Here is a 23,921-nt window from a genome sequence, read left to right as displayed (position 1 = left end):
CAACCTCATCTCATTCTCATCCACAGCTGCAATATACGATCAATGCCCGTGACACTATACTGAAGAAGCAAAAAAACAAGCCGAAGATATTGTCACGCTGACGCTCTTTTGCACCTTTCCAGCCGTTCAAACACGTCAAACAAAACGTCCATCAGCGAAGGTTTAACACGCAAACGCACTTCGGACAGGCGAAACATTAGCACGTAATTGGTGTGAATTGCTATAATGATGGCGGTCATTAAACGGTTGTCACGGTGTTGTCTCACCTCAACAATGGAGCGAAGCGTGTGCCTGTGTGTCACCATCTCGCTGACGGATAGCTGACAGATGACAGCCAAAGGTGCCGGGATCGAGAGGACGGGAAGCCGACGTAATTAAAAACACGCAACGGCACCAAGGGCTGCTTGCGTCAGCCTTAACGCTTGACCGACGATTGGCAATGACTTTTGCAGTGCTGCAATATTTAAATTACACGATATAATTATCCTTCAGACCAGTCGCCCGGTAAATGCTGTTCGTTAATTTGATTTAAACTGAAACTACTTTCATGCAGTCCCCGTGAAGCGATGACGTCGAATGATGTTTTTTAAACTTCCCCAAGCGCACTAACATAAAAGGCCGTATGTATGCAATCATTGCGTAACACATTGTTCATCATCACCGCGCGCGTTGTTTAATAAAATGTTGGAAAATGATTTTAGGGGACAATCACAAACGACACGCTGGCAACAGACCGCAAACAAAAATTGGCTTATCATTTCCCTTGACTCATAAATCATCCAATTAAGACATTCACCGTGTCCCGTCGTTTGGGGACTGTATGACAGTTTTCCACTTTTTTATTGGCCTACCTTGCTCACGCCCAGCATCACAGCATCTTTCTCAACCTTTCCAGACGGCTACCTTCACAGGCAGAGCTTAAACAATTTTCCATCCACTTTCACGAGCGTTAAGAAGAAAGTCATCGCCGCTAGGACTATGCCACCGCATCCAAACCGGCCGGTGAATGGCCTATATTCAACTATAATCATTTCCGGAAATATCGTCCGCTCATGCGGGGTGCGGCAAAGCATAAATGCGACCCGGAAGTGGCCCTCGCACGGAACGGAGGCGTTGGCTTTTGCCGTAGTCACCACCATCCACTACCCACCCACCACTTTATGATGATGCTTCGGCTCAACGGGCGGAACGGAATAATCCTTATCGGGACGAACGACTTACCACTTGGTCTGTACTTTATGGTTTTCTTTCCATGCCCCCGGCCGAAAGGCCGGTGTCCGGTGCTGGACCGTTGTTGCACTCCCACACACGCACATCAACAAAAGAGGAAAGAAAAAACAAACCCCGCCAGAATGGAGCTAATAAAGAGAGCCATCCCTTGATGATGGGGGCTTTGTATCGTTTCTTATCCGCTCTTGGCGCTCGAATGGCCTTCTCCCGGTCATTGCGAAAGTGCTTATCGTACGCCGCAGATCACCGGAGATGAATGGAAGAGATTTAGGACGAGTGAGGTAAAATGGAGGACAGCCGGGAAAGGGAAGAAAAACACATTTCGGTAATATTGAACCCGTTGTCTAATCTGGAGAAAAGTGTTTACTCGCTTTGGCTTTGGCCACGCAGAGCCGGAACACAAAACAGCCAATCGTTTCGTACAAAGAGAAGGAAAGAAAAAAAGAGAGAGAGAAAGATAGAGAGAGCGTGTGTGTGAGAGAGAGAGAGAGAGAGAGAGAGAGAGAGCAGACAAAATGGAAAGGAAAAAATGTTGTACTATTCTATCTATAAACCGGAAACGTACCATTGCTTCCGGGTCAAGGCGTATAGTTTACGACACGTAACAAAAATGCAAAATACAATTCAGATTTATTTATGAGCGGTGGCTCTCGTTTTTCCCACGTGCTTTCGGCTTATGAATGATAACCTTTTTGATGAATAGTTCGTGTGTTTGCTTTTCCACAAAAGTGGATTTTATGGTAACATTTTATATCTCTCTAAAAATGGAAATGCTTACTTTATTGCAAGCCTTTAGCTAAAGTAGATCTTTTTGTTAAACTACTAATCTGCACAAGAATTAGACACGACCTGGCTAAAACAACTGATTTGTACAAACAATTGCATATATTATGGGGATTTTCGTCAGGTAATACGGTGTTACCCAAGGTTGTTTGGATGTTTCCCGAAAACTTTTGGTTGCTTCGCATTTTTTTTTTGTGTTTTTCCACGATTTGTTGGGCGATTCCCCCAATAATTTAATGTATCTTTTGTGCAATAATAACTCAAATAAATTATTTATAGCTTCTATGTTTCAGTTAGTCTCTAAAGAGTAATAATATACCACATTTCAGTATATATGAAAAAAAAGAAACATAGCTAAACATATAAAAACACTTTACTTGGGCTATAACAAAGCAATGCCATCCTAACACTTGCAACAATAAAGCATAATGATAACCATGCAGCCCACCAGGCAGCGCTGCTCCAGCGTAATCCATCCAGCCGTAATCTTTACGCCCAAATGTAGGCCACCGTAGATACTGCAGGCCATAACAAACATACACTCGCCAAAACCCCCCTCCCATTACTTTGAACACGGTTTTACTACCATCTCAACCCAATCCGTCAACGCCGCCCCCACCACACCATTCGCTCATTTACTCTATCTATCTGCGTGTCCACGGCGCTGACAATGCGCGCACTGCGCTGGGCCACAGCCAAGTGGTCAGCCACACCAGGCGTCAAACTGAGGGCACGGATCTTACGCATCGCTCGGGTGCGCTCTCACTGCAACTGACGTTTCGCAAGGCTTCAAAAAATATATGCACTCGGGAAGGCTCAATTTTCCCTTTTCTCGTACCGCCTGCAAGGCAATCCGGGGACGCCTCGGCACATGCGAGATATTGTGTGCCGGGAGCATGGCTTTTTTCTGTGTACTGCTGCCCCTTGTTTTTTGCTTTCTTCTCGGCCCAGTGTGATGCCACAAATGCTGCTTGACCTCATGCGTTCCGCCCAGCGGGATGCCACAATAGAGCAATGCCCATCAGGCACAAACAACCCATCAGGAAAAACGTCCGCCGCGACGGTTGCTCGACGGTGACAATTGATGAACTTCTGCCCTGTCAGCGTTGGTGGCGTCCCGTTGCCTAACGCACTACGTCGTACGGCCCAGTTCCTTCCACGGCCGGGGCAATCGTCCGACACATGTTTTAAGGCCCATTCTCGCCCAACGCATGCGAAATGGGACGTGCAATGGATGAGCTGATAAAGAGCCGAGAACGGGGTTTTCGGCAATCAATCGGGAAAGAAAGGGAAGTAGCAAAGGGAGGTGTTTTTTTTTCTTCCTGGGGGAGAATACTGCCCCTCTCCCGGGATGACGGGATGACGGCCACGGGAGGTCGTAACGTTTGCTTGACAGTATCATAAATCAATCAGTCACATGCTTGGAATAATTTATGTTACTGCTGCAATGATTTTCTCCCGCCGCCGAACGGCGAACAGTGACGTTGCGCGGGGGAATCGGTTCATATAGGTCGGTCGCTCTGATCCCCGGGACGCGTTGTAGACGCGTGAATGTGTAAATGATGCCTTTTTTTGCTTTGCAAATGATTTACATGTTATTGCGCAGAGTTGATGGTTTTTTTTCGATCAGCATTCTGCTGAGCTTGCACAAATTCGTTTGATTTCATTTTTATTACACTGGAAGCCTGATTTTTCCTGACAAGCTCATGATGCAATCATTTCCTGATTCCTGACGAATGAAGCTGCAAAACAAAAGTACTGAAAAAATGGTGGAAATTTCAATACGATTGCAAAGAATTATGCATTCAAGTTTATGAAAATCATTGCAAATTAATTAATTACATTTTCACAGCAACAATCTGTCACACTCTGTGTGATTTTTAACAATATGTGTGGTTACTCCTGTTACAATCTCATTTTAATTGAACGGTGTGTATGTATTTCATTACAATCCTTAAATTGGAGATTGGATAAATGTTCCCGCCCGAAACAATCATCCCATTTCCGGGAAAATTATATCAAACCAAGGTCCCATAACTCGCATCAAGCTAATAAGCCACAGACGGGCCAAACTTAACGGCAAACGGCTCCAACGCACTGGCCAGCCGGCCCACACATGATAGCCACAGCAACTGTACCGCGTACAAACACCAACCCTCCCGTACCTCGTTACGGGCGCGCGCGCACACTCGTTATTAGCCACGATCAACGGGCCACCAGCGGGTCCAGCTGCGCTACTCCCAACCCCGTTACCAAAGAGTCATAAAGTGAAACAGTGGCGATTGATTGCATTTCACCGGCGCTGGCCCGCGGCAGACCGGAGCAGGGTTCGTCCGGAGCCGACCGTGTTCGCCTTATGTTTGGCGGGGTCGTTCCAAGCCGTGAGGTTTTGCTTTTGTTTGCCCTGGCAAAGGTTTCGATAAACTCCCCGAGCTTGTGTGCGTGATTGGCATAATAACGCCTGGTCAGATGAGCGTTTCGTATCGCAAGCCCGTGTGCTGCAGTATCGGCATTGTCTGTGGAGTGTGTCGAAAGTGGAGGGCTTTTTTGTTTGTTTGTTGTTGCTGCCGTACGACAGCACACGAACGAACGGTTTAGGGCTAGGACGACGTACAGTGAGCTTAAACACACACACACAGCCATCAGGGTTTGCAACAGTGAATACTTGTTTGAAACGAATAGACTGCGAAACAGGTAAGAGTATGTATCATAAATATAAAATTTCTGTTTTAGAAGAATGCAACAATTTCAAGCAATTGTATTTAACTCATCAACATGGCAAAGTTAGAAGCAACAGTTTAAAAACAAAACCAAAGTGATACCATATTTATATACACTATTACATAGCTTGTGGCGTTTTGTCACGTCAATAATCTTAATAATACCCTTCTAAAAAACCAATTGCATAGCTTCGGGCGTTTTGGCTTGTTTCTTAAGTTATACTAAAAATGCATAGTTTAAGGTGTTTTTTTATTGATTTAACCATGACACTCCTATTTAACAGAGCCAATTGCAAAATATAAGGCGGTTGTGCCTTGAATTTAAGCCTAGAAGTCCTATTTTGCATTGACAATTGCATAGTATAAGGCGTTTGATAATTGCTTTTATCACAGTAATGCTGCTTTACACTGGAAAAGCACTTATATTGAATATTATATCATGTGTATTCGTATGATAACTTCCTAACTTCCTGTATTGTTATGACAAAAAATATGTTTTATTACCGTTATAATTCTTCGAGTCTTATATTACATTGAAATTGCATAATTTGGGGCGTTTATTACACACCTTTACCCATTAATAATCTCACACACAGCTAATTGCCTTATCATTGTCATTGTGTCTGCATGTTCATTTTGTTGTCAATTTTGTCAAAATTTGACAAATGGCAGTGTTACAAATAATTGTAAATAATTATCAATTACATCCAACAACAATTGAAGGTTGTTTATGCATTAATGTAAATAGTGTTCAACTCGCCAAAACTTACCACCGAGAGCAACCCGCCCCGGGGCACAAACACGTCAATAGTTCCGATATGGAATGTAAACTAGATGACATCACGTACCGATCCGGCCGACCGCCCTAATGTGACAGCCAGTTCCAGTAATTATCCTGATGTCAGGCACACATTTAATTACACCGAAGGCTCTCGAAGCGCACATCATCCACATGCACCAGTCATGCTGGTGAAGCGATAACCTAAATAATGTACACCCATCCACCCACCGTAGGCCCTTCAATTCATTCGCTCTCCGGCATGACCTGCGCCAGGGTACATCCAAAAAGCAGGCAGCAACCAGCCAAGAGAAGGAGGCGATTCCGTACAGGACAATACCCACAAGCGTTATGCCTGGTCCATTCGAGCCCGGCATCCGACAGCACGTCCCAGCGAACACAGTGAACCGGAATATTACTATCAGCCCTCTCTCCCTCTCTCTCTGTCTGTTTTCCGTGCCGTACCTCTTTGCCCAATCACTGGTCAACGCACTCAAGAGTCAAATCAAGGATGCCGGCTAGGTTCGGTCAGCTTCACGGGGCCGCTTCCAGGCACGTTCTCGCACGCACACCCACACAGCCATGATAAACAACAGATATGTTTACTTCATTATGGAAATTATGTACTGCTCGTGCCACGCACGCACACATACCACACGACGAGTGACCAGTGAGGACTAACCGAAACGACCCTCGACGGAACTATCCCTTTTCGGTTGCGTTCTTACCCCGAAATTCGTCTCCAACCAACAACAACGACAACTTGCTCGGTCTGTTACAAGCTCTAATCATTCAACCCGTACGGCCAACCGTCGCATGCTTGGACGTACTTGAAGGTTGACATCCCCGGAAAAAGTGGTCACCAACATCGCTTCATCGTAAACGCAACGGGCCTGCCAGTGGGGCTGGAGGACACTGTATGATGAGATAAATTCAATCATTTAATTGAATTTCCTTCATGATAATGGTTGGGCGGCTTGCAAGGCAGATTTTTCGCACACTCTCGTTCTCTCTCTCTCTCTCTCTATCTCTCTCTCTCTCTCTTTGCTGTCCGAGTGACCGAAATGCCCAAAGACCTTTGGGAGACCCTGGACTGGCGCTTCTTGCGCTGCCGGCACAGTGTTGGGTGCGTTTGGAGGAGTTGATTGAATTAGCTACGCTGGCGGGCCCGGTGCGCCTTTTGATGTTGTGTGGCAAAGAGTTTTATCTGCTTTGTAATGCTGTTAGATTTTTACGTTTGTATAATGTTTTTTTCAATATACTTAGCAGCAAGTCATCTCTGTTCTTGCTCGACTTCTTTGTTATGTTACCTTAAATTGTGAATACCAAGAATTCAAGCTTTAAAGAGCTCAACTCCAAATTTGAAGACACACAGCTCAGTCTGCTTTGAAAAATCATGATTAATTGAAAGGCTTCCAAGCTAAACGACACTAATCCCTTCCCTGACCCAAAGCCGTCGAATGCGGCGACGGCTCATGTAAGCCTGTGTGTCATCCATACTTAATCCCGCTCCGACATTTTTTCCTCATTTTATCCATTGTTTTTTTCCCCCTCTCTGCGCGTATAATCGTATCTTCCCCACACCAGATCACACAGGCAAAGAATAACTTCATCATTTCGCAGCGGGAAAACTAGTTCCCGGATTCACCAAAATCCAGTCACACTGCCCAGCCACCCTCACGCTGCCTCTGCTGAAGCCTTACCGACCACTGCTGCTGGAAAGGATGTGCAAAATGAGTTGTTGGAGCGAAGATAAAAACCAGATGTCCACCGGATTATGCATCCCACCGATAAGGCGGGACATAATTTCGCATTCCCCCGCCACTGTTTTATGTCTTCTTTCATGTCCCACCCCCACAGAGCCTTTTGTGTGTCGCCATCCATTCGTCTGGACCATCATCAGCTCTTCGGTGGGAGTTTGTTTCGAGAAAGACACTGCAAGACGCAGGGGACTCGCTCTCGTCGCTCGAGACACTCATCCACGCAAAAGTGGTGGGCCACTCCTTCCTCTGGCCGAAAGCAGTAATTTGGTGCCTTTCGACTCCCAAACCCACCCGTAAGCTACTGGGGATAATGAACTGCTGCGCGGAAGTCCCGACACCCCTGGCCAAATCAGCTCCAGAGACGCATCCACCGACACCCATTAAACAAAGTGAATTACCGGAACGGCCTTCTGCCAAGCACTGGCAAAACAAAGACTCGTGTAGCTTCGCTGTGGTCCAGCCCACAGGGTGGAGTAAGGCGTGTGAACCTTCGCAAGATCACGCACCTCAACCGAACGATGACGACAGTCATTATGATGTGCCATGCTTTATGACATGTCAATGTCGACCAGTTCTTACATAATGTTTTTCTTTGCTAGTTTTTTTTTTCGTCCCGTCTTCCTTCTCTTTGTTTTTCATGGTTTCACAATTTCCACGAACGCGATTAAAATCGCGACTTGCAGCGGAGGTACCAGTGAGCACACACACACAAAACGCCCTGCCTTGGCACGTTTGGCCATCTGCGGGCGCACTGTGATGAAATTTTACACTGACTTTTACAGCCCATTACGGGAAGCACCTTCCGTAAAGGGAACGTACACGAAATGGACCTCCGGGTGTGTGTGTCTGTTTTTTGTGCATTAAAATACGGAAACCGCGGAAGTTCAAGCCCTGCAGTCAAGCGTGATGGGCACGTACATGGCAATATTTGCAGTGGTTCATCGTCGTCATCGTAAAAAGTGTCAAATAATGTGACACTGCCCAAGCGTTGGGTGGTAAATTTTTCAATTTGTAGCAGGTTCTTGTTTTCCTCCCATTTCGATGGACATTATGGTCTCCCATTCTGGTTGACCTTTGAAGATACCAAGTGCCGGCCGGTTGATAGTGAATGTAATGCTCTTTTTAAAAGTTTTAATCATCATTAACACCACCACCCCAGAATGACCTTCGGGTGGATAGGCGTTCGGGAGCATCAACGGTGCGTTGTAAATGGATCAGATCGGAAGCATAAACTTGACGAGGAATGTAAAAGATCGCCTTTCTTCCAAGGATTTTCGTTAATGAACAGGAGCCGTATTATTTGCCGGAAAGTATCTTTTCCAGTAAGAACGGGTTTACAAGCATTGTGTGATGCGTCACTTTTATTTCCTAATTTACTCATTTTTCAACCGGAATTTCATGATATTTTGAAGCATTATTATGGTGTTTAGTATCCGTGTTTATTTCTTAACAAATCATTGAGTTTTAACGCTACCCAACATCACCCCTAACTTTACAGTTTTTTGTGGGAAAATCAAGCGCTCCTGTTCAAACACATACTGCAATTTCGCATCGAATCAAAGCATTAACAAGCAAAACTCCATCACAAACTTCGTTTCAACGGGCACCACCAGTTGACCAGATGTTTGTTTTCCTCCGTCTCTTTTTCAATATGCGTTTTTTCTACTTTTTCAAGCACCCGACCACTCTAGGGAATCGTTCCACGTGGCGCCAACCAACCGTTCACTCCGAGCGTACTTCAACGAATCTTGATCCAAACTTTCAATCATAACAGCTGCTCGGTACTTCCTTGTTAGTGAGAAAGTAAAAGCAGAGCGGTAATAACTTTTACCCGTTATTACTAGCACGGCAGGTGAGTACAGTCAGGTGATGGTTGTAGTAAAACTAAAATAAAACTAAAAAAGGTACAAACATTAAAGAGCAGCGTCCGCGAACCAGTTACAACAGGTTTTTTCTACCATAATGATTGCACAGAAGTAGTGGAAAAAGGGGCCAATCGAATGGTTCGTTATTAACTATCTGCATGCATAAATGTTGCACTCAATTAGTTCGATACCAGTTTCCATCAAACGAGGTAAATTGTGCACAGAATATTCGAATGCGGTAATTAAAACACCACGATTGAATGAACAATCACTGCCTTTTATAGCAGTTGGTTTACAAATGAGGGCAGAAATGTATATTATCCACATCAACTCACAATAGTGGTTTGTGCAAGAGAGAGAGAGAGAGAGAGTAAAATTAACATTGGCAAATGTAACACCGAGTTTATCGGTGATAATTTCTGATCAAAGCGATGTGAGCCACTGCGTTTATATTTCAATACAGTGTAAACCTCCTAGCAGTGACCCGTTGGTCTCTTTGATACATGCGTCATCTCCTACAAGACCGTACAAAATCGATTCTCAACCAAACCGGCCCTGCAAAGCAATATTAATTGATTAATCCAGCTTCGATGTTATAATAAGTTTTCTCAAACCTGTATAGCGCCAGCATATATATATATATATATATATATATATATATATATATATATATATATATATATATATATATATATATATATATATATATATATATATATATATAACACCGCTGGAGGTTGTTACGCCAACAATTGGGAAGAAGAAGAAGACTTCCTTGAGCAGTTAAATTTAACGATTATTCAAGACAATGTCAATCCCTGATGTTATTTTATGTATTGCGTATTTTTTAAATTGTTTCCTCATAACTGGTACATAAAGTTAAGCGCGAAGGCTTCAATCCAAGAATAATAAAAACATTAAAAAACTTTTAAATCGTAAGATTGATGGAAATCAAAAGAATAAACTAAGCGTAAAAACTTGACGGACAATACAAGTGAATTAAATAAATCTAAAAAACCATGCGATTTTGCTAAGACCTAAATAACAGCAATTAAGAGAATGATCAAAAAAGGAATAATAAAAATCAGTAACAATAAGCAAAGTCATCAATTGCATATGTTTGGGACAATTCGAAACAAATGTAAAAGATTGCAAAGAAACAATTCGAAAAAAAGGAAAACAAGATAAACTTAATCTCAATAATTGACCATTGATTAAGTACCGTAATTAAAAGGCACAGCTAATCATAGCAAACGTGAGCGCACAAACCCACTGCATTACATCCACCGACATAACAACAACAAGCAATACAAGCGTAGCGTAAGATTAGATAACCCGGCCAATCGCTAATCTACAGCGATTCAATCCGCAACAGCATGACTCGTCCAAATGGGAACGGCCTCACCAACACACACACATACATGCAGGGCCACAAAGCGACCATCTATCGTAACCGGTCCAGCAGCCAGAACGCGTACTATCATCACTCGCAAAATCGTTCGTGTGTGCGCACGCAAACACAGGCCCGTCAGTCATCCGTCAAACGGCCGAAAGAGAGGAAGCGGCCCCGGTTTGCGTCGATCGGCCAGTCAAAGTAAACAAAGACGCTCACACTGCGACCGTTCCACTGGCGATGACGATGAGTTCCTACAGCACGGTGGACATGCTGCTCGTGGTGCTGGTGCTGCTGCTCCTTACCCCCGTCCTGCAGTGGCTAATCCGGCGTGTACAGATGAGCCAGATTTACGACAAGATACCCGGCCCGAAAGCGTACCCGTTCGTTGGCACGCTGTATTTGCTGTTTGGCAAAAAGTCTCACGGTAAGATTCTTTTCCATGGACGCGCGTGTGTGTGCTTTGGAGAGCCTGAAAACTAATCCCTCCCGGAGTGAGTGATGTGCAGAGATATTCACGCTGATCGATCAAAGAACGCGCCAGTACGATGGCATTCATCGCATCTGGGTCGGGATGACGCCGGAGGTGCGGCTGAGCCGGGCCGAGTACGTCGAGCAGATCATCGGTGCGAGCAAGCACACGGAAAAGGCCACACTGTACCGCTTTCTGGGCGACTGGCTCGGGGAAGGTTTGCTCACGTCCAAAGGTATGCCTGCTGGGGCGCGCGGTTTTTGCGGGCCTTCTCACAGTGTGTGTGTGTGTGTGTTTGCATCCGTCTAATGGGTTATCTTTCTTTCCCGGCTCACAACATAAAGGCGAACGGTGGTTCCAGCACCGGAAGCTCATTACGCCCACCTTCCACTTCAACATACTGGACGGCTTCTGCGAGGTGTTTGCCGAGAATGGGGCCGTGTTGGTTGAGCGCCTGCAGCGCCACGCCAACACTGGTCAGCCGGTCAACATCTATCCCTACGTAACGAAGGCGGCGCTAGATGTAATTTGCGGTACGTGGCTCGTGTGTGTGTGTGTTGCCTTTCACCCTCCCCGATGATATAATACTGATGTGATCGAATATGCTTTTCTCTCATCCCAATCGACAGAAACGGCAATGGGTGTACAGGTGCACGCACAAACGGCCGGCGAAGACAACGCGTACGTGAACGCCGTCTACGAGTAAGCCCTTGCGTGCCGCACCCCGCGAGACATTCAGCTTAATGAGCTTTGGTTGGTCGTTGCAGATTAAGCTCGCTGTTTCTGGAGCGGCTGGTGCGTCCCTGGCTGCACCCGGACTGGACATTCCGCCGCTCGGCACTGGGTCGCCGACAGGCGCAACTCCTTGCGATACTGCACGGTTACACGCGCAAGGTACGCACGCTCACGGAGCGGAGGTTTCGATTTGCAGCTTCAATGCGGATGCGTTTAAAATGGGAAAACTCATCCCTCTTACGATAGGTTATTCAAGAGAGGCGACGTACATTGGACCAGCAGCACGCAGGGGAGCGCAATCAACCGGAGGCAGAGGGTGATGGTCTGGGACGTCGCAAGCGGTTGGCCTTTCTCGATCTGCTGCTGCAAAGTGCCACCACGGGCACGGGCAGCCCGCTGCTGACCGATGAAGATGTGCGCGAAGAGGTCGATACGTTCATGTTCGAAGTAAGACACGAATGGAAAGATAACTTATAACGATGATGGTTGTGCCGAATGTTTAATGCTGTTTTACACACACACACACGCCCACAGGGCCACGACACGACGACGGCGGGGATGAGCTGGGCCCTGTTTCTGCTCGCCCTCCATCCGGAGGTGCAGGAGCGCGTCCATCAGGAAATTGATTCCATCTTTGGCGGAAGCGACCGACCCGCCACGATGCAGGACCTGACCGCGATGCGGCTGCTCGAGCGCTGCCTGAAGGAAACGTTGCGCCTCTACCCGTCCGTCGCGTTCTTCGGCCGCACCACCAGCGAGGACGTCACGCTCGGCGGGTATCACGTGCCGGCCGGTACCATCGTCGGCATCCACGCGTACAACGTGCACCGGGACGAGCGGTAGGATTCGTTTTTTTTTTTTTGAGCTACTGGCAGCTAATTTTGCAATCGCACTCAATTCTGCGCTTCTCTTTCTTTGAAGATTCTTCCCGGATGCGGAAACCTTCGATCCGGATCGCTTCCTGCCCGAGCGCACCGCGGAAAACCGCCACCCGTACGCGTACATCCCGTTCAGTGCGGGGCCGAGAAACTGCATCGGCCAGAAGTTTGCCCTGCTGGAGGAGAAGTGTCTTGTTTCGTCCATCCTGCGCCGGTTCCGCATCCGGTCGCACCGGACGCGCGCCGAACAGCTTATCGTGAATGAGCTAATTACCCGACCGAAGGATGGCATACTGCTCTATCTGGAGGAGAGAGAGTGGTGAGCTAGAACGATCGATTCAGTTTCGGGGAAGGTGTGGTTTTTCTCTCCCTGCACAAGACGATGAGGATTAAAGTGCTTAATAGAAGCGAGCGATGCCTTGCACGGATGCTTCCACGGCTCCGAATTTCTCCTTCATCTGGCCCGGACCTGTGACAGCTGCAAAGCCGATAATCCAAGGTGCATTAAGCGTATAAAATATTCAACCTTCGCCGCACATTGCACCGGCGCTGGGGGACAGTAAAGTTAATTATTTCATTTCTCAAACCAAACCGCCACGAACGGTCAAAAGCAAACACAAACACACACACATACACAGAGCGACATGTTTCTGTTCCCTCGGGACGATACGCGAAATGGGAGCTACCGGATGCTGCGCTGGTTTTTGGGTCCCAGAGAAGGAAGAGGATGAGGACAGGCCACGTTGGTATGTTGATTATTCAGTCCAATTCTTAAATTTGCATTGCAACCGACTCCCAGAGGGGGGCGGTAGCTGGAATGTACCCAGCCAGTGTTTTGTCGCTGGAAGGTGGTAGGTGGGGCGGACACGGGAAATTCATCTGAAATGCAAACAAATTGTGATTGCAAAAGTACGAAACGGTGTGGAGCGAGAGAAAAAAGGAGAACAGAAAAAGTACACAAACACACACACACAGAGCACAATAAAATGGCAACAATGGAGCACCGTGTTATTCGGGAGTGGTGAATGGTGGGACAGAAGTTTAAAAGTCAATATACTGCAGCAGCACAGCACTGGGAGAGAGCGTTTGTTTTGAGTTTGGTTTCGGGAGGCAAAAAGTTGGCTTAAAGAGCGAAAGATATATTCCATACGAGCACTGGTACTCGGTTTGCTACATTCCTTCTACTGCAATGCTTTTTATTCTGCCAAACGAAGAACGATTGATTGGTAGATGAGTAATTGAATTAAGGAAATTGTTTGCAAATGTTTTGAGCATTTATCAAACCTGCTTTGCTTAAATTTCTTCTGATAACACTAAGATAATTTTAGACAAAATATGACTAATAGCCTCTAACACACGATACATAATGCAATGCCGTAATGCACGTTACATACATGCAGGCGTATATTATAAGTTGTTTCAGTTATTCAATGTTTTGCGCTCTGTATACCTATAAAGCACAATGTGTCAGTTATTTTCTTCAATTTACGGGCAATTTCTCTTCTAAATGAAATCTTCCCATAATTTCTACAATTTGAAGAGCGTCTTATTTAATCCTAAATACACCCTTCAACGTTTGACATTCCTTTCGAATAGCGCCATAACGATAAATTACGCGTCATATTTTGTTTCCCGCGTATCAACCCTCTGCAACCAAAACCCATTCTGCATTCGTTCCAAAGCAAGACGGGAACAAAACAATAGACGCAACAACACCGTGTGGATGCGGGTGTGGTAACGGCGCTAAGCACAAATGTCTCATTTGAATATTTCGGCGTAATTTTGCGATAATTTATCTCACGCTCTGTGATTCGGTGATTCGGCTACCAACGGCGTAGCGTTGTTGCTAACCCCCGCCGGCAGCGACGCCGATCATCATCATCATCAGCATCATCAGCATGATGCCAGCAGTGCCTCCGGTTGCCGTGCCATGCTCCTGCAGACACACATTATCATTAATCTTGCCACGCGTGTCGTAACCGCATGCCCACATCACACCAGTGGCGGCGGTGAAAAAAAAATACATCTGCGAAAAGGTCGGTGTGCCACGAGCCCGGTGGCAACGGGAAAGCTTTTAACCGGTCACTGATGTTTTGTGTGAGAAATTTTCACACTCGGAATGAAGCCTAGCACACCCGGAATCGCAAGCGCGATGAAGGTGTGCGAGTATTCCATTTGACGCATAAATAAGGTCGTCGGGAATAATGTTACCTTCCCTTTAGCGCTTTGACGTTTCCTACGAATGACACACAAAAAAAAACAACATTAATTTACTTTTAAATTGCGCATTCCCTGCTGAGAACCTTTTTCCGATGCCTTTTTGTCATTCCCTCTGACTGATTTCACGTGTCTTCCTGCTGCTAAGTGAGTTTGAAAAATGTGCCTTCCGTTGGATGGTCATATTAATTAAATCTTTGTGTCCCTGCTCTCACGCAAAGGTGAGGCCATTAACTGGGACTCGAATGTCTAGAAAGGAAATTACACGCTAGAGCCTTCGCTAAGACGTCAAACTTGCGTCACATAATTTATCATGGACGTCTTCTAGTCTATGTTGCTTTGTCTAGGGATTTTCACTTTTTTTTTCTTCAATCCAACATTTCCGTACAGTAAATAACTTGGCACGTTTTCGATTCCGAGTTTTTTGTCATATGACGCAATCTTTGATTTTCAATCTTGTTTATGATCGATAGGGACTAGAGATTCTTGATAACAGCTAATAGAGATTCATGAGTCTCTTTAGTTCCGTAAATATGTAAGTCGTTAAGTTGTGCGAGCTGACGACTGTAAAACGGAACCGTTCGAAATTAATTATATTCAAAATCATCCGTGTACAATGAGCAGAGATTCATGAATCTTTAGCTATTTATAATTATTTAGACATTCATTAATCGTTAGAGAATCATGAATCTTTGGAGAAACATATTCAATTCGAGCTTCAAATTAATCATCGCTGGAGATTCATATGAGTGAATCTCAACGACACATTCATCAAGTATAACACTACTTTTTAACATCATTTTCATTTACAGACAATTGGTTTAAATGAAAAATACACATTTCGAAGCAAAAACCTATGCTACGAAACAAATATTGCATACTTTCGGCCATTACCCAAAACTACTTCTATATTTATTTATTTATTATTAAGGTATCGAGCCTCCATGGCCTACATACACAATTACAACTAATATTATTATTATTATTATTATTATTATTTATTTATTTAAATTTGTTGGCCTCTAGGGTTTTACAAATGTGTTCTTATAATCTAGGGAAACATAAGGGATGAGGATTCACGAAGACGGGAGCGGAATTGGGAAACTGGGACGTTGAAGTCGAATAGGAGATATGAATCGTTGAAGGCAGAAAGAGCGCGCAAGAAAGGGTCATTCTGGCCATGACGAGTTTGGCGGGAAGGCATAAGGAGCGTGGGTCGGTCACGAAGACGACGTGAGGGGGCATAGATAGGAATCGAGGATAGGAGGGCGGGAACATCCAAGTCATTGGAAAGGAGGCAGGCAATGAAATATGACTGGATGTGATAAATGCGCGTTCTTAATGTCTCTAGCCCGAGCAAACGGCATCGGATAGGATACGAAGGAATTCGATCCGATTGTCCAAGAAAACGACGGATAGCGACACGAGTGAATTTCCGCTGGATTCGTTCGATCCTATCGACCAGTGTTAGGCCGGCAGGCCACCAAACTACCGACGCATTTTCAAGTATCGGGCGGACCCAACAGCAGTACAGGGACTTTAAACACATAGGATCAGTGATCTCAGAGGACATACGAATAATGAGACCGAGCATTTTATTGGCCTTATTAAGGGTGATTTCGATGTGTTCTTGGAACGAGAGTTTCTCGTCGATCCACACTCCAAGGTCCCTTGTGACAGTAACTCTGTTAAGTACACTGTCACAAAGAACGTAATCGTGCTCGATCTTATTGGACGAGCGGCCATATGAAATCACACAACATTTATCCGGAGACAGACTAAGACCGTTAGAGTTACACCAAACATTAAAACAATCTATGTAATCCTGTAGACGCGCACAATCAGTTAACGAGGTCACTGGTAGGAAAATTTTGATGTCGTCAGCGTAAAGCAAACAACCATCAGGAGGAAGAACATTAACACAATCGTAGATAAACAGTATGAAAAGTAGGGGACTTAGTACGCTGCCTTGGGGTACCCCAGAAGAGGCAATAAAAGGCTCGGAAAAACTATTTTCGACTCTGACCTTATAAGATCTACCGTAAAGGTAAGATTTAAGCCAGGATAGAAGGGGATCACCAATTCCGAGTTTCTCGAGCTTAGAAAGTAAACAAGCTAGCGATATAGAGTCAAAAGCTGCTTTAAAGTCGGTATATATAGTATCCACTTGAGAGCCACGCTCCATGTTGTTAAAGATCGAGGATACAAGGCACATTAGGTTAGTAGAGGTTGAACGTTTTGGCATGAATCCGTGTTGATATTCTGAAATTACACTTGTAACACACGAACGAATAGACGAGTGAACAATTGACTCAAACACTTTGCAAGACGAACACAATATGGACACACCCCTATAGTTAGTACACGAAAAACGGTCGCCCTTTTTGTGGATTGGAATGAGCCAGGCTTTTTTCCACAGTGACGGAAAATAGCCATCCTGTATTGATCTATTGTATAATCGGCAAAGTAGAGGAGCGAAAAATGTAGAACATTTCTTTAATAATGCTGATGGTATCCCATCAGGACCGGGGGAAAAAGATAGTTTGAGTTTGGATAGGGCAACCAACACAGAATCAACATGAATTGAGACATTATTACACGAAATCACATTCGACGGTGTATGAACAAGACAATCAGAAACATTAACTGGACTGCTGCTGGGGTCAACGAAAACACTAGAAAAATGTTTGGCAAAAAGTTTACTCGAGTCTTCGGGAGAAGAAGCGGACTCATTATTAAGGGATAGGTTGGAAGGGATGCCATTCTGTTTCTGACGCGATTTACAGAAACGCCAGAAAGACCGCGGGTTCGATCTAAATTGGACTTGCAGCCGTGCTACAAATGATGAGTAACACCATCGATTGTAGGAGCGGTATGCATTTGTAGCGTAATTATGGATACGTAAGGTGTGATTATTGCGGTTATTGAGAAAAATTCGGCGGGAACGACGTGCCTCGGCTCTCAGCGATCTGAGCGTCCTATTCGACCACAGGGGGTAAGGTGGGGGTTTGAGACGAGGACAACATATAGGGAATGTGGAAGTAATAACAGTATTGAAGACAGTAACTGCATCGTCCATGCTGCCCGCATCCTCGATGAAAGACCAATCGACATTTGATAATGTCTCGATGAAGTGGGCGTGGTTCATTCTTTTAAAATTGAATCTGCATGCCGGTGTGGTTCGATGGGAATGGTGTTGCGGCGGCGTGATGGTTGAACTTGAAGAGACAGGAACGGATAATTCAAGTGCCGGGTGGTGTCGATCCAATGGGAGTAAAGGTGCAACGGAAGGGCTTATGCAGGAAACAATATCGGTAGTTGCAGCATTGGCGAAAACTAAATCAAGTTGACGACCCAATCCGTTTTTTACATCGGATAGTTGATGAAGCCCATTGAACACCATACCGTCTATGAGAGCGACATTACTCGACGATGAACGGAAAGGATATAGGTGTCTCGATGAAGGGTGGGGGAATTCCCAAGCGAGTGACGGCGTGTTGAAATCACCGAATAATATTAGTAAGTCGGTAGCGCGCATTCTTTCGCAAATCGCGCTAATATCGTCATGCATAGCGTCGAATACTGTTGATGATGAGCTTCGGTCCGGAGGAATGTATATAACACCGACATACAGTGAACGGTGGCTGAGTCTGATGCATACCCAAAGCGATTCGAGCGAAGCGTTGGTGTGAGTGAGTACCGTACACGATAGATTAGCCGAACATGCTATTAAAACGCCTCCTCCGCGAGAGTGAGAACTATTCTCTGGGTTACGATCACAGCGAAAAATCTGATAGGAGTCGTCGGTGATGATGAGTCGTCGGTAATGTCTTATAAACTTTGGGCTCCTAAAATTTGACGTAATGCAGTCTCGTATGACACTTTAACATTTCGGTACAATTAAGGACAGGTCAATAAAATTTGAAAATAAATTAAAATTCTTAGACATCAAAAACAACGAATCCCTAGCACAGAAAAGACGATAACGAAAATCGGTATTTTAAAATTGTCGAGTTCTTAAAGGCCTAATAGGGACTTAAAAATTTACATTACTTAGCAATAGAAGTGCATCGATTCTTCCAGTTAGTAGTTTAAACATAAACATTCCTTGGGCAACCATTATTCTCTTTTCAAGAGTTTCAAGCCCTAACAACTGACACCTCGTACGATAAGATGGTAGCACGTCGTTATGTGTCCACGGTAGCTGCTTAATAGCTACACGGGTAGATTTTCGCTTGGATCCTCTCAAGCCTCTCAGTTCTAGTAATTTGCTCCGGGAACCAAGCAACTGAAGCGTACTCAATCAAAGGACGAACAAGTTCTTCCAATTAACCAACGCCCAATTAAGAATTCTTCCAATTAACCAACGCCAAAAGGTATGGCCGGTCTCGTGGTACATTCCTTATATGGCTATATGTTTAACTTGTATGGCTTAACAACATGCCTGTCATGTGTTCAAGCCTCAAACGGGGTCACTGAAAGCTCAAAGCCCATTAGTGGTACAGACAGGCCTTGTCCAGCAACGGTTGTTATGCCAAAGAAGAAGAAGAAGAAACGGTTTAACGGTTGCAATTTACACAATTGAATACAAAAAGGACAAGAATCCATCTTTAGGCTCCTTTCCGTTTTTAGTTCGTAGGCTGAAATTGCATCCTGCCAACTTTTTGCATTGTGTAGCAGTTTTCGAGCAGCTATCAAAGTGGGTATAGTATAGAGGTGGGCTTTTCCCAAGGTGTATGGATTTAAAAGGCTTATTTTCATCACTTTGGCTTCTGAATGAACATTGAAACAGCGTTTTGTGAATTCGTCAAGCTAACAGAAAGCTTGTTTGAGCAAAAATTTCCACCCGTCCTGCACATACTTTGATTCTAGATTCCATCACCTAATCTCTTTAATGCACCTTGGGATAAATTGAAACACGACCTTGTTTTGCTATTTTTTCTAGCACGTACTCGAATTTAATTCTTGCTCTGAGGCGAAAATAATCTAGGCTAAAAATCGCAGGCTTGTTTTGTGTTTTGTGGTTTTGTAGAGAGTGTTCACATGATTTCAGCCTCCTGCCAAACTGCCAAACTTCATCTAAAAAAACTGACTATAATCGTGAAACGACCCATTATTTATGTATATTTTACAATTATCTCAACTTTGAACCATTCAGTGCGCGCTAGAACTTCCAATGAAAATCTTCACATTTAATCCCAACAGCACCATTCATGTTCTACCTTCGTCACTTCAGAAACAATTTCTAAACAATCAAAAGATGTCACACTCAAAACCGCATCAATTAGTTTCACTCACACATGCAGGGACAATTTAATTATTTTCCGAAATCCCATTCCACAGAGACAATCGAAAAGGGCCCGGATTTAGGAGGACCCGGTACACACACCTCATCCTCTCCTTCGGTACACACGATGAAGGCCCGTTAAAAGATATTCTAATTATCTTCGACTCGATAATCTTGTGTACGGTTGCGGTCCAGGACCAATCCCCATCTCCGACTGCATCCTTGAGATGGTGACACTTTTGGGAAAGATGTACATGTGTATGTGGTTGTATGTGTGTGTGTGTGTGTTTCGTTTATCCAAAAGGTCTTGAGAAGCTCAGGAGCAATGTTGCGAATGAGATCTCTGAGTGAGTAAGGCAAAAGGGATAAATTAGGGCTCCAACAAAGCTCACCAAGGGCGGCGGGCCCACCGGTTTGTTTGCTCTCTGCAAAGGATGCCTAATCATGTTATTGTCATGCGAACAAAAGACACTATCACAACCTTCTTTACGTCACGCAAATCTTCTGCTGCTTCCCTCTGTGCTGGCACATTCATCAAAGCACCCGACCGGCCGCACAACTTGAGCCACCAGCTCACCATGCCAACCAGCAACAGGATTAACGGGTATGCACCACAAAAGCGCCGCAGCAGCGATGCCGGTGTTTTGCTTTTGTGCGAAAGTTTTTCACAACCTTTTGAAATCAAAACGTCCATTCCAGGAGGAGGCCCGTCCCTTCCACAGGACGGAGCTAGCAAGTTCATTGCGCGGTCAAAGTGGACCCAAGGACCTGGGTCGCCTGTCGGCAGACTTTTGTTTGCCGCAGGTTTCTTGGTGGTTGAGCTTTCCCGGCTCCACTTCGAGTGACAGTTTCACTTCCAGGAACGTGAGGAACAATATCACTTCATTAGCGCAAAACGATTGTTTGAGCAGGGTGTGTCCTTACAGTCATTTAGGCAAAGTGTTTTCAGACTCCGAAGCACGATTGGATCACGTTTGAAGCAAAAATTCATTTAAAATGCTTCACCACCGGTAGCCGTGCACGAAGTAGTGTGTTCGTAAGCACCGTTTTCGCCGCAGCACAGCAGTGTCGCTTCCCGTTTTACCGCCGTAATCCGATTACCGTTTAGCGATGAAACGCTCAAATCGCTCACTGATTGCATCCGGCATCACGCAAACTGTCGTTACTTTACGTTAAAAGCAAAGCTGCACAATTATGAATCCTTCGGTTGTGCTGGCGCTCGTTCTGCAGCACGCGCCACACGTCGCGCCAAAAACCGTTGCCACGACGATCAAAAACGCTGCCGAAAATTAGGGAATGCTAACTTTTTTACCGTCCCGTCCCGGACGCTTAAATTGAGTCAAAGCCAAAGCTGTACTTAATGAACTGAAATGGAATTAATTATTTGTAGGCGAGCAGTGGAAGTTGATTACACTCTCGCGCTCGGCCCAACCCGAGCCGACTCCCGTCCGACTGCCGCTGGCGGCAAAGCATTCGCCCGATTTAGCGGTACGGTTTTCTTGTTTTTCTTGTTTTGGATTTTTGTTTCTGTTTCTTTATTATTCACGAAACCCCGGCGCGAAGCAACACGTGAACGCAGAAGCGGACATTCCAAACCCGCGATTTCGCGCGCTGAAACAATTCGACGACATCCGTTCTGCCACGGTGACAGCTTTTGGGGGACGTAGAAGCGAGTGCCACATTGTTGGTGAAACATTTTTCGAATCCACCTTGCTTTTTTCATCTCGCTTTGCAATCCCAACACCCCCGCTCCGGCCCGAAAGTTGCTGCGAAGTGTGAAACGGCGCAACAGCGGCTGTTGGCGTTGGTCGGTTGGCTCGGTAACGTCAGCAGCCGAGTTTGTTGCCGAGAGTTGTTAGTAAGAATGTATCCCCTTCTAGCGCTTTCACACACACATACACACACACACATAAACACACTCACACCGTGAACGGATAGGTGGAGGCAACGAAGAAGTTGCGTTGTTAGGTTGTGCCGCGCTCAGACAGCCCGGGGGCCGTTTGGGGGTGATTACCCCGGGAGGCAATTAATTATGAGTGACGGAAAAGTTTCGCAATGAAAAGTAAACCTAATTTGCAACATGAAAATGAGTTTTGAAATGCAATGATCCTTGCCGGCGTGCCTCGCAACCGATGATGGTTCCCAGTGCACCAGGTGGTAGGGCCTTGGGTACGCCTTGTTGGCGTGCTGAAGATCGGGCCACAGCTACAAAACTTTCCTTCTTCGAAGGGAAGAAAAACATTGAAAACAATCGGAATACATTACTTTGTCACGAGCAAGGGTCGGGCGGGAAGGTGTTCTTGGTCCATGGAGGCTTAAGAAGATGGGCGCGACACTGCTCGAGTGCTTTTTAATTGCGGGAAGTAACTTTTCTGGTGGACAGGGGACAGTTGTGGAATTACTTTTGCTACAGTTGTCTGAAGAAAGTTATGAATCAGTCGATACGAATAAGATGTGCATACTCCCTTCAGGATGGTTTCTTTGGTTTCGCTGTTGGTTTGATACAATCTTTCACGCGTAATAAACATTCATGATTTGTAATTTTATTTTAAACAGCAATTTTGAATCTCAAAAAAACTTATATCTGCGCTGATACACACAAAAAAAAATCCGTTTTGTCCGTCTGTCTCTATCAAAACGCATAACAACTATGTTGAGTTTGAAGAATTGCATACATTGAGGCGTTGAAAATCCCAAACCACTGAGGTTAAAACATAAGATGAGTTTAATTACCAAAAAAACTGCTTTTATCGATGACAGTCTACTTTAAAGCGTGCAATTTTGTATCCCAATCCTTTAAAACAATTCACCTGCTCGTTTGAGACACGACTTTAGCAAAATGAAATCACTCAGCTGTCGTCAAACATGGGTGCATCCAATTATTCTAGGTACAGGTACTCTGTACCGGAACTTTTACACTCACTCTGACATACCAACTTTGTCCGTGCTGTTGCAGCATCCGATTAGCACAAACGCATTACAAAAATCCCACTCACCGACAAAACCGCAGTCACGACAACTTCATCTTTCCATGCCAATACGATTTACATTACTTTCCAAACTCATTCCAATCACCCACCAGGAACGACTTGTCACACACAGACGATTCGTTCACCCGTCGGAAATGCACCCACCAGAAAGAGCGATGTTTTGGTGTGCTAACAGTCCATTCGGTACGCTGGAAAAGTTCATTTACATGTTTGCCTGTCTGGTGACAACCTGCTCCCGGTGGTTCTTCATTAACATGCCATCGTGGGTAGTAGTCTGGAACCGTAAAAATATGCGTCCAGAGATGTAATTAAAATTTTACTCTCCAGCATCTGTCAGCACCACTGTGGAATGTGCTGGTCGATTGCGATTGCTGATCGGTGCATACTTTTTTAGCGTACAAGCTACGAGACACACACAACGCCATTGAGAGAATTTTTAATATCTGCAGGGTTAGCCAAAACAGGGACAAAAATAACGCAATACAAGCTAGGAGGTGCATTATATATTATTGGTTATTCAGTCATCATTCTTTGAAAGTATTAACAGTCCAATAAGCACTTCATTCTATCTCTCCGAGCAAATAATGCTCACGATTACATCTTCATCTGAAGTTAGCTCTTAAATGAAAAATTGTAGATTGCCGATAATCGTTTGTTTTTGCGGGAAATGAAAACAAAAATATCAACCATATTTTCTAAAATTTCAAACATAAAACGATAACAACATCTTTTCATCGTTGAATTTGCGTCAAAAAATAACTTAAACCGAATCAATTTCGATCGCCTTAAGTTATGCAATGTTCATGACAA

At 44.9% G+C, this 23,921-nt stretch overlaps 1 protein-coding gene across 1 annotated transcript; it reads left to right on the top strand.

The window, feature by feature from the left end:
• The first annotated feature begins 10,631 nt into the window (after nt 1–10,631).
• On the top strand, nt 10,632–13,695 carry LOC120957262 (cytochrome P450 4C1-like). Its single transcript, XM_040379361.2, has 8 exons — nt 10,632–10,959; nt 11,042–11,239; nt 11,349–11,537; nt 11,634–11,706; nt 11,772–11,898; nt 11,986–12,186; nt 12,274–12,578; nt 12,661–13,695. Exons 1-8 carry the CDS (start codon nt 10,773–10,775, stop codon nt 12,938–12,940), a joined length of 1,560 nt encoding a protein of 519 aa, XP_040235295.2. The 5' UTR covers nt 10,632–10,772; the 3' UTR covers nt 12,941–13,695.
• The last annotated feature ends 10,226 nt before the right edge of the window (nt 13,696–23,921 follow it).

Source organism: Anopheles coluzzii, chromosome 3 (assembly GCF_943734685.1).
Source record: "Anopheles coluzzii chromosome 3, AcolN3, whole genome shotgun sequence".
Classification (NCBI taxonomy): domain Eukaryota; kingdom Metazoa; phylum Arthropoda; class Insecta; order Diptera; family Culicidae; genus Anopheles; species Anopheles coluzzii.
This window is presented reverse-complemented; position numbering and strand designations above follow the sequence as displayed.

Bases quoted from the DNA above. Each gene is read 5' to 3' on its own strand.
- LOC120957262 (XM_040379361.2), top strand. From the start codon at position 10,773: ATGACGATGAGTTCCTACAGCACGGTGGACATGCTGCTCGTGGTGCTG. The intron at 10,960-11,041 runs GTAAGATTCTTT...AGTGATGTGCAG, and splicing joins GTTTGGCAAAAAGTCTCACG to AGATATTCACGCTGATCGAT. The intron at 11,240-11,348 runs GTATGCCTGCTG...CACAACATAAAG, and splicing joins AGGTTTGCTCACGTCCAAAG to GCGAACGGTGGTTCCAGCAC.